General features: G+C 43.1%; 1 protein-coding gene across 1 annotated transcript in view; it reads left to right on the top strand.

Moving 5' to 3' along the window:
* Positions 1-11,610, top strand: part of ERBB3 (erb-b2 receptor tyrosine kinase 3) — a 107,741-nt gene extending 96,131 nt beyond the window's left edge. The window contains exons 23-28 of the mRNA XM_034412602.3: positions 393-539; positions 1,409-1,506; positions 2,872-3,021; positions 4,281-4,352; positions 5,136-5,403; positions 6,426-11,610. Coding sequence (XP_034268493.2) covers positions 393-539; positions 1,409-1,506; positions 2,872-3,021; positions 4,281-4,352; positions 5,136-5,403; positions 6,426-6,967 — 1,277 coding nt within the window. The 3' untranslated portion in view covers positions 6,968-11,610. The remainder of the gene's footprint in view (positions 1-392; positions 540-1,408; positions 1,507-2,871; positions 3,022-4,280; positions 4,353-5,135; positions 5,404-6,425) is intronic.
* Positions 11,611-11,927: the final 317 nt, after the last annotated feature.

Below are 11,927 nucleotides of genomic sequence, written 5' to 3' on the forward strand. Positions count from 1 at the left end.
TGCTTCTGAGGTTGTGGAGGTCTTCTGGCTTAGACAGAAGAACTGTCTACATACAATGTTGGGGGTGCCAGGAGACTTTCTCGTTTCATGTTCTAAAGCAGGGGTCTCCAACCTTGGCAACTTTAAGACTTGTGGACTTCAACTCCCAGAAGCTGGCTGAGGAACTCTGGGAGTTGAAGTCCACAAGTCTTAAAGTTGCCAAGGTTGGAGACCCCTGTTCTAAAGTTTAAAAAGGCTTTCTAACCTAGGGGTTCCATGGATAGATTTCAGGAGAGTTGTGAACTTGGATGGAAAAAAATAGAACTCTATTTACTCATATATTACAGGTAGCTGTTCAGCTAACCATGCAACATCTAGTCTGACCTATCCACTCACATTTTTCACCCTAACAGGAGTTACATTGTGGGAGATGATGACTTTTGGAGGCGAACCTTATGCTGGAATCCACCTTTCAGAAGTTCCTGACCTACTGGAAAAGGGAGAACGCCTCTCACAACCCCAGATCTGCACCATTGATGTCTACATGGTGATGGTAAAATGTATGTATATATATTTTTTATACTCCTGCTTCACTAACACCTTCTAAAATAGGGGTGTCAAACTGGCAGCTTGTGGGCCAGGTGCATCACATGCAGGCCACGCCCACCCCGGCTCCACAAAGGCAAAAAAAAATAAATTGTGATATATTGTGATACGTCACGTGACACAATCAAGTTTGACACCCGTGTTCGAAAATAATGTTCATTCATTAACTAATCAAGAACCATAGGCTTTATGATGTTACCCTAAACCAGGGATCGGCAACCTTAAACACTCAAAGAGCCACAAAAGTCCTAACCGGAAGCCCCCCATTGAATTATGGAGCCGACCGTAAGTCCTGTTCCCCCCACTATAGGGTCTCCTCCTAGCGTGGCGTCCTTTTTCCTCTGCCGACCAGAAGTCCAGTTCCCCCACCATAGAATCTCCTCCTAGAGTGGCATCCTTTTTCCTCTACCTGTCCTAACCGAAAGTCCTATCAATTGTGGAGCCGACCAGCGACAGGGAGCCGCAGCAGAGGGTTGCTGACCCCCGCCCTAAACCTAGGGTGGAGATCTATGGCCCTTTTGCCCAAAAGTGCTTTTTTTCAAGAGGCAACTGGACTTTCTGTTTTTTCTTTGAAGATGTTTTGCTTCTCATTCAAGAAGCTTCTTCAGCTCTGGGACAACCATGACCTGGATGACTGAGAATCTCCATAGACATATGGCCCTTTTATGACCTGTGGAGTTCAGCTCCCAGAATTCTTGAGCCAGCATTGAAGTCCACAAGTCATAAAGGGACCATCCCCCACCTCTGTCCTAAACTATAGGAGATGTGGTATTTGGTGCTTATTTGAATTTTTTTTTTTTTTTTGCCTTTTCTAACCTTACAGGCTGGATGATTGATGAGAACATTCGTCCCACCTTCAAAGAGCTAGCCAATGAGTTCACACGAATGGCCCGTGACCCTCCTCGCTACCTAGTAATTAAGGTCAGTTGTTGTTGAATTCCTTTCCCAGTTAAAGTTACACATTAAACTAATGGGGACCTTACAGGTGTTAAATACTCAACGGTTTGGTTAAGCATGCATTTGTTACATCCATGAGATGTCCTCATGCTTTTCTTCTGCAGTCCTAGTTGGTCAGTAGTTACATCCTGCTTATTAGACAGCACCTGGTCATGTTTCACTTTTCCAAGATAGGCAAATGGAAAGATAGTTTGTGTGAGACGTAGGCAGGAAGTTGGGTGTGGCATGCTGGGACTTATAAAAAAATAAAAATTTTCCTTAAAGGAAATACACTGTTGCATAATAAAACATTTCCTATGTCAGTTACCTTATCAGAAAGTGGCTATGTCCCATTAATCAGAGTAGTCTCATAAGTTCTCATCTCATAGCCGAGCCCTTTGGCATGGCATAAGAGGCCTTTAAAATCCCAAGGCTCACCATGGAACCTGCTTGAAACACAGGTATGATTCCATAGTACAGTGATGGCTAACCTTTTTGCCATCGTGTGCCAAAAGTGGGGGGAGCGGGTGCGCGCGTGCCCACACCCATAATTCTATGCGCCCCGCCCCCATGCATATGTGCACGACACCCCCCCCCCCGGTGCTTTCTCCACTTTTGGCATATGATGGCACAGTGGGCCCGGTAGGCCCGTTTTTCGCCCTCCCCAGGCCTTTTTAGGAGCCTGGGGAGGCTGGAAACAGCCTGTTTGCCAACTTCCAGTGGGCCCAGAAGGCCCAAAAATCAGCTGACCGGCATGTACATGTTCACCAGAGCTGAGCTCGCGTGCCCACCAATATGGCTCTGCGTGCCACCTGTGGCACACGTGCCATAGGTTCACCATCACGGCCATAGTATATTGCTTGATATAGTAAGACAGGGGTGTTGAACTCATGGTGTCACATTGTCGTCACATGATGTATCGTGACTTCCCCCCCTTTGTTAAACTGAGGTAAGTGTGGCCAGTGTGAGACGCATCTGGCCCACAGGCCACAAGTTTGACATCTGTTAGTAGGAGAGAAGGTAATTTTGGTTGCAGTTCATCCCTATGCAGTTTGGATCTTCTTTCTCATCGTGCCTGGATGTTATAGAAACCAAGACCTGAAGGGAGCGTAGAATGGACTTCCAGGATAATTGGAGGCCTATTCCTTCCCTTTCTTCAGTTCTACACAGAGGCCTCTTATCCTGAGATGAAATGTTCTGTTCTCACGATGTTCTTCTCAGTGATGTTTAATGACAATCCTCAACCAGCTGTATTAAGAAGTTTGAAATTTATTTATTTATTTTATTTATTTTATATACCGCCCTTCTCCCGAAATAATGTTAAAAGGCAATTCTTGGCCTTCCCCACAGAGAGAAAGCGGGACGTTATCTCCAGTAGAGCCACCTTCACTCAGCGAAAAGGAATTAGATGAGATGGAGACACTGGAGATGGAATCTGAGTTGGAGGAGGAGGAACTTCACAATCTTTTTGCCTCTCGGCAATGGGTGGACTTCACGCGGGTAAGAAGGTTCTCCCTTACCATAGTCTGTGTGACCCTGCTCCTCACGGCTACTTTAGAACAGAATCGGAAAGTTGGGGCCGAAGCTGTAGAATAATTTATTAGATTTACACTTAGACTATCACAAATGTATATCCGTACTGTTTGGGACAAGTGAGATTTCTGACGTTGGGCGATTAATTAGAGGACTACGCCAGAAGGGTCTGTTTTACTTGGGAGAACACTGGCCTTTCAGTGTTCTGCTGCTCTATCTCAGGGGTCCCCAATGCCCGGTCCCTGGACTGGCACCTGTCCGCGGCATGCCAGAAATTGGTCCATGCAAACAAGCAAAGCCCCATCCGTGGGATGCAGGCAGCACATGAAACCACGCCCCTTCCAGTCTGTGGAAAAAAACCCTCAATGGAACGGGTCCCTGGTGCCCAAAAGGTTGAGGGCTGCTGCTCTAGCTGATTGGAAGAAGCTTTGCTTTCAATACTACCTTATTAGAGTCACATTGGTTAGAATGCAGTATTGCAGGCTAATTCTGCCGACTGCCAGGAGTTTGATCTTCATCAGCTCAAGGTTGACTCAGCATTCGATCCTTCTGAGGTTGGTAAAATGAGGAGCCAGATTGTTGGGGGCAATATGCTGACTTTGTAAGCCACTTAGAGAGGGCTATAAAGCATTGTGAAGTGGTATATAAGTCTAAGTGCGATTGCTATTACCTTTATTTCTCCCACTTAAAAAACAGACAAATGTAAGATGGCCTAATACACAGCAAAATGGTCCAGAGGCAACCTAGGGATAGGCAGGAAGAGCTGTAACTGATTCTATCAGGTCTTCAATGGGAAACTGGGGCTCTCTAGAAACTGCCAGAGAGTCAACCTGGATCCTCAGCAGAGTGTTAGCCTGGAGACCGGTGCAGCTGGAGGAGCTGCCGCTAGACTCCCTTTGCTGCTGAGGTTTAAGGGTGGGCTTCCAGTCGGTGCAATCCCAGAGAATGGAACATGCAGTATTCCTCTTCCTCTGCACTTCCTACAGCCTCTACCAACTAGAGTTTGGTAACTGCGTTCCTCAGGGGAGAATGTACAGATGTAGGATTAAGACGCATTTGTAAACAAAGGTTAACAAATGTTAATTCTTGTCTCATTATATAATATTATAATTGAAAACCTTCATTGAAAGCAGAATAAAACCATTCAATGTATATATTAAGGGGAAAAAAACCCACAATTGATATTCAACACTGAGTGTTTCTTTTTTCAAACAAATCTACTCCAGCCTCCAAATCTTCTGAACTCCTCTGCTGGATACATCCCCATGAATCAAAGCAGCCTCAGTGGAAGTCGGCAGGTACGGATTTCTTCTAAGTTTGTACGGAGAAAAAAAGCTGGAGTATAATAAGCCACTATAGGTCCACCACTAGTAGGGGGGGAGGGAGGCAGTGAATTAGGAGGGTGTTATTATTGGTGGCGGGAAAGGGAAAGCCTTAATGCTCTTCAGAAAATTTATCTTAGCTTTTCCTAATGCATCTCTAAGTGAGTCGCACTATTATTTCCAGATAGTGCAAGTATTGGGTTATGGTAATAAGGAAATATGGGAGCTTTGCTCCAAAATATCTGGATTGTGTCAGGTTGGAGAATGCTACGTTAGAAGGTCTGGTGTCTACTATTAAAGAAGCTCAGGTAGAGACCTTCCAGATAAAGGCTATCCCCCCCTTGGCCATTCCTCATAATTTGTGACTTCTGAATGTCACTAGCCATGTATTTGTACGTGTTAGGCCCTTGACAAATTTCCTGATTTTTAGTTTCTGAGCTTCTGATGGACTACCATTGACAACCAAAGGTCTCAGATTTCTTGGGTGGTTTCAAATTGGGCAGGTCTACTGTAGAGCACGACTGAATAACTCTGTATGTTTAAAACTTTGGGACAGCATTGTCCAGCCTAGATATCCTCTGGATGTGTGGAATTCAACTTCCAGAATTCTCATCCGTGATGAAGCGGGCTGTAGAATTTTGGAAATAGTCATTTGTAGGGTATCATTACCGCTTTTAGTAATCAGAGAAAATGGGAGCCTTCCAGGCCTCAGTAAATCTTTTATCATTATCTGATTTCTGATTTCCCTTTTGGATCCAGGGAATGGGACTCGGCTCCCGGCAGACTTTGCGCATAAGGCAGGAATCGATGGGCCGTACTATATCGGAGTCCTCTGAAGGACGAGGCACAACCTCAGATTATGACCTCACGGAGGATCTGTCACTGTCTGGAAGCTTATGCCGCAGCCTGCAATCCCGGGGAGACAGCGCTTACCTCTCTCAGCGGGAAAGTCTCATGCTGCCCGTTGGCAATGCTGACGGAGAGGAGGATGCCAACGGCTACGTTATGCCAGATCGAAATGGCAGAGGTAAGAGCAGCATAGAAATGGCCCTGCAGGGAAATGAGATGTAGTTCGTGCCCTTCTCCTCTATAAAGAATTGGATGTACCCATCCCATGATGGAGAAACCAGGGTTATTATCAGATCTGCCCTATAGAGATAGCCTTGGCTCTCTTTTCACCTTGACTTGCTCCAGTTGTTGGCCAATAATTGGCCCTACCTAATAACTTTGACTTACTTACTCTGAAGTGAAGACAGCCACACTGAAATAAACAAAAGCTATGATTCAAGGCAATTGCTGCTATTTCTTTCCTTCTCTTCCTCCCTTCCCCCACTCCTCATAGCAATGGAATTATCCCAGATTTTGAAACTGGCATGGCCCTATAATGGAGTTGCAGGTACAGCTTCCATGATCTCACTCTCTGTAGTCAACTCAGTTTTGAAACATTGCACCTGAGGTTGTCTTTTTGTTATTTCTCACCTTAACCCTTAGAATACAGAAGAGTCAATATAAACGTAACCAGGGGTGAAATGCTCCCAGTTCGGACCGGATTGCCCGATCTGGTAGCGATGACCGAAGAAGTTATAGAAAAAAATGCTTTTAAAAGCCTCTGACGATCCTAGCTGAGTTGCCTGATCGTCAGAGGCTTTTAAAAGCATTTTTTTACAACCTCTTTGGCTGAAGAGGTTGTAGAAAAAATGCTTTTAAAAGTAAAAAAAAAAAAAAAGTTGGCCACGCCCACCTAGTCACATTAAACCCTCCCCCACCAAGCCACACCCTCAGAACTGGTAGTAACAAATTTTACATTTCACCACTGAGTGCAACCCTACCTGCTTTCACACAAGGCAACACTAGACAGTTTCCATAGATTCTCTCCCCGCCCCCCTTTCCATAGTTCCTAGAAGCAGAATGGACTACAGTGCTGAATTTACTTACTGCACAGATGTATCCCAATTTCAGGGGGATTCTTGTCTCAACCTTAGCAATGGTTGTTTCTTGTTCTAGGTGACCACAGAATGAAAAAACCTTTGTCTTTATTTTTTGGTACAGAGCGTGCTGCTGGCATTACCGCTTCGCTGATGCGTGGCTCCATCCCTGTCCACGAAGTGGAGGAAGAGTATGAGTACATGAACCGGCGTACTCCACAATCCTCACAACCCCGGCCAGCCTCTTTGGAGGAGCTTGGCTATGAGTATATGGATCTTGGCTCAGAGCTGAGTGCCTCTTTGGGCAGTGTGCCAAGCTCCCAATTGACTACACCTTGCAGGGAGGATGAAGACGAGGAAGAGGACTACGAGTATATGAACAAACAGCCCAAACTTAGCAAGTCCCTGAGTAGCATCCGCAGTTCTCAGGGAGACTATACCGATATGGATTCTGGCATCACCCAGAGCTCCCCAGATGAGCAGGGATATGAGGAAATGGGTGCTGTGTTGCCCCCAGTCCAGTATCTTGGCTGCGAGAGTCCACCCTGTCCCAAGAACGGTTTCATGAAACCCTTGCGCACACTGGACTCCTCAGATTGTGCCTTCGATAATCCGGATTACTGGCACAGCCGGATGTTCAGCAAAGTTGATGGTCAGAGGACATAGCTGGGGGCGGGAAGCTTTTTCTGACTTCACGGGCAGCTAAAAAACCCTTAACGCAATCACACTTTATGCAGTTCACTTTATTGTGAACTGCAAAGGCAAACTTCTATTCATCTGCAAAGCCTCTGTGATGTTGACCATAGTTAGCAAATGTATCTAGACGGATGATGAGCTTCTGAAGAACAACTGCCTTGCAGTTTTCCCCGTCTTGCACTGTGCATCAACAGCTGTCTTCGATTGGGTTTCTTCGGTTCGAAGGCTCTGGACCTGCAAGACAAATAGGACCAGTTGAGGAAGCACAGTTCAAACTGGAATCCATTCCTGTATGCAAACGGAGGGATGCCTACTTTTTGCAGTGTAGGGGTTTGAAAGAGACTTGCTAACAGCTGCTTCAAACCAAAGTGCTCTGACCACAGATGGACGACACTGGAAGCAGCTCAGATACAGCCAGCCTTCTCGGCTGCCTAGGGAAGAGTTGCGCTCTGTGACAACCCTCTGTCCATTACAAGCAGAGGGGCCTTAATCATGAACCAAGCATGTGCTGAGCCTTACAGTTGGCCATAAGGCTGAAGGGACAAACTTCTTGAGAAAAAGGAGGCCGACACGTGTTATATATTCCTCTAGTAATATGTATAACAGTAGAGGAGTTGATTAATCCTCAGGGTGGATATGAAGGATAATGGTACTTTTTCTCTCAGAACTTGTGACAAGCAACCTCACTGAAGAAGCCAATATGGCCATGCGTGGGCTATGAGATGACTAGGTTTTTGCTCCTACCTCTCAATAAGACCTTTGGCACTCTTGGTTCTGCCTATGTAGTGATGTTTTGCTGTTAGGAATCCCCATATTATAATGAGAAGAGTGGATATGAACAAAGCCTGAACATGCAGGAGGCCAATTTCCACTTTGGGCATTTAGATGTTCACGATTAAAAGCAACTTTAAATATTCTTCTTTCTTGATTGTGGACGATTCAGCAATAATCTCCAATACCTCCAAACCACAAGCAATCAGGAGAGAGTGCCAGCTGTTATAAGGAAATGGGAGGAAGGAATCTTTCTATGGTCCTATGTAGAAGATGCCAGAGGCAGAGACTTTTTGGGGTTTTTTTTTGGAAACGCAGTAAATTTTATATTTCCTCCTTTGCTAGAAAGGAATATGGGGATGTTTGCCAGATTAGGGACCAAGGAAAGAGACCAGCAGCAACTTAATCCTTCCTACAAAAAAATTGATAGCAGGAGGGAGGGAGATCTCCTTATTCCTGAAGTTAACTAATGTACTTTTGTTTGAAAGGGCATAAAAACACACTGAGCTTTATGGCATTATTATAATTCTTTTGAGTCAAGCTCATGTATACAAGAGCATGATATGGGAACAATTTTCCCCCCTTTTCTCACCATCACTCCTCCCTATCCTGAGGGCTTATTACAGAATATACAACCTTGACATAGCTCAGGTGTTCCGGATTCCACCAAATAAATAGGCAGTTAGAAAAAGCAAAATTCCATCCCAATTTGGGAGAGGCAAAGCCTGTGATTTGCTTTAAAAACAAAAAACAAAAAAACCTTGATGGCTTCTGCACAGTTTGAACAGCATGTTCCTCTCTTCTGTAATTGGTCACTATTGTAGCCTAGTGCAGAATTTACCGTGCAGCATTGTTATAGTCAGAGCAATTATCCATATTGTTTTAGAGCCATCCTGCTGGTCCCCGGGTACTCCTTGGAATTGCCAATGTCTGAGTAAAATGTCAGTGGATATTTCAGAAAACCTGTATGTGTGTGTGTGTGTGTGTGCATGCAATCAGTCTGCTTTGATGGTTGCCAGCCAAGCTATTTCCCCCCCCCTCTGAATCACATTGAGTGAAGAAAAAAAAAAAGACTGTGATATAAAAAGAAATTCGATTCTTTGCCCACGAGAGCCAGGTTGCAACCATGATGGTGTATTTTCAAGTGTACATTCTTGAATTGATGGTTGAACTCAGTTGGATTTAAACTGACCTTGAGTTTCAAGGGATTCTGGGCCGTTAGTGATATTTTGCTACTGCTGATTTTGAGAAACACAAAATGCTGATTGAACAAATCAGTTCTGTTCCTGCCCAGATCAGAATTCCTTAAGGTATAGTCATACCTGAAGGGCTGTAAACCGCCCAATTCATTCTAGCTCCTGCCAATTAGAAATGCTAGACAGCCATAGAAGAGAAGGATGCTATGGACGCTAGTAGGCTGCCCTCTAGTGAGTAAACTGCATAAGATATCTTGCTTTGTGACTGGACTGAGATAGAAATTCATTGAAACGAAATCTTTGAGGAAATGGAAAATATAAATTTGTTCTCCTTGTTCATTAAACAAACACAGCTTTTCCCATTCCTTCTGCCCTTCATAGCAGAACGAATCTGGGTAAAAGAAAAATAATGGAGTAAGCCCAGATGAAGAGAGTAGAATTTACTTTGGAGAAACAAACATAGATTTGCTATATTCTAAAATCAAAATCCACCAGTGCTGTGTGTAATTGCAAAAAAATTCTTGGCTTGATTTTTGAGCCAGAAAGTTTTTTTCAGCTTTTTTTCCAAAGCTACTTTCTATTCTTCCAGAAGATCACAGACCTCTAGACCAGATGCTCATTAGAAATATTTTTTAAATTTTGATTAGACAAATTAGTGCATGTTCCTTCAAGAACGCCCCACCTCCACCCCTGAATCCAGTGAATTTTGAAGGAAAAATTCCCATACAACAAAATTGAAATTAGAAAAGCAATTTTAACAAGTTCTGGTTTTGAATTATTTGGGCCTGGATACCTGCAAGTGTAAAGAAGCAAAAATCAAGATAATATTCTTGTAGACATAGGTATGCTAAAATTTGATGTGATTCATATTTTTCCCTAGAGTTTTCCCAGGAGTGCAAAGTCTACTTTTTTCAGATCAACTGAATGTTGATCCATTGGTTGTGACAGAAACTGAGCTGTTCCCAAGCCTGAGGTTTTGGGCTGACAGAGAGTGACTGGCTCGAAGTCATTCATCCAGCTTTCGTGCCTGAGGTGGGACTAGAACTCAGTTTTCTGGTCTTGGTGCCTCGTGACTAGACCAAAGTGGCTCTCTGTATATTAGCATAAACCAATATGTTACTGTTTGGATTTCCAGACTGTCTCCAAAGGCTGCAATCCAATTTATTTATTTTTTGTTCCAGAATATCCCTGGCAAAAAACCAAATTGTTTGGTGTGCACTACTTATACTTACGATAGAGATCATTATGAAGAAACATTAGCTAAAGCTTTCACAGCATAAAAATAAATAGCGACTAGGGTCAGTGCTCTTCTATGCTTTGTTTAACAAGTCCCAATTGACTGGGTTCACTCATACAAACCCCAAATTAGGCAAACAATATTATTACTTAGCATGAAGGATGATCCCTAATTACTATCACCATCACTTTGCTACAGATCAAATCCGTAACAGAATGAAGAACTACGTAGGACACTTTCAAATCTAGCAAATCTATGAGAGTTTCACCCCCGAGAATTTCTTTTATCCATATTAGGGTTGACGTTGAGAGGAAGAAAATATTCCCAATTGTTAGTCCTCCCTTCACTTACAGCATTTACTAATCACATTTACTGAAATGCTGTATTTTATTTTGTGGAACCCTACAACCATAGTTTTGGCACATTTATTTGGTTTTAATGGTTTTATTTGTAGGAAAGAAGTTTGACCCACCCTCACTTTAAGGAGAGAATTAAAATAAAGGGATCCATGTTGCTGGGATTTTGAAATGAAGGTGCGCTAATCCCTACACTTACTTCAGATGCTGTTGCTTTTCTCTTCAGTTACGCATTGGTGCCATATAAACAACAGCCAACATCAGAGATAAGGCTTTCATTGAGGTACAAGTAGATGCCAATTGTTTCAGGCTATGGCGAAAATAAAAACATGAAAGCAACTCATTAGAACAATTGTTTTTGTAGGATAAAAGTACCACTTTTAATGTTTCCCTATTCTGTATATTGTTTGTCATAAAACTCATGTTGGATTGCTTTGTTTTACTTCTGCCTTGCTTTGTAACTGGTGAAATGAAGGTTTTTGTCTTTTTTTATTTTAAACCAAATTGGAAGGAATCCAAATGTTGGCACACTTTGAATCGCTCAGTACAATGTTCCAGCTTCAGAGTAACAAGGAATAATAGTGTTGTTTTAAAAGCAAGCAAACAAACAAACAAATATGCACTGTCTCTATTGTCACTGGCTATGATGATGGGAGTTCTTTCCTGTGCCAAGATGGAAGCAAACTGCAAGAATAGAAACAGGGACGGGTCACATGCGGAGTTATGTTTAGAAGGATTTACAGGGCACCACAACTTTCTGCTTCCCTATCAAAGCAGTGCTGATTCAAAAATCTAACAAGGTGACAGATTTCCAAGGTTTGGGGGGCCCAAATTACTGTGATTTTATTGGGAGCCGAATATGAATTATTACATATATCCTCAGACTTAGAGGTCTATTTCTTGCTGGGCAAGGACTACACATTTAACCATTTTCAAAGAAAGGATGGTTTTCCAGACAGAGGTACTTCCTGTTGCTGAAGACCTTACAGAAGTTTGTATGTATGTGTGTGTGTGTATGTTTAATACAAATATCAATAAAGCACAATGTTTATATCTGTGTCTGTTGATGCAAATTAGTAGGGGATGGCAGAGGTAATTTTATTTAACACTCCTCATGATAATGTATTTCAAGGATTGGTATCCTTCCTCTATGCTATGTGAATAATAATGAGCTGAGAAGTTAGGTGTGGACATTTGATGCTTGATAGGCATGATGCCCCCCCCTCTTGAGGGGGAGTTGCTGCAGAACAAAGACTGTTTTTTACACTAAGCAAGTGTAAAAAAGACAGCTTTCCTCATCACTGCAGTTTGCATTGGAGAAAAAAAATACTGACTTTCTGCCAACAGAAGAGCTTTAAAAAGAGGCAAAT

This window comes from Pantherophis guttatus, chromosome 2, assembly GCF_059756535.1.
Source record: "Pantherophis guttatus breed Tessera chromosome 2, ASM5975653v1, whole genome shotgun sequence".
Taxonomy (NCBI): Eukaryota; Metazoa; Chordata; class Lepidosauria; order Squamata; family Colubridae; genus Pantherophis; species Pantherophis guttatus.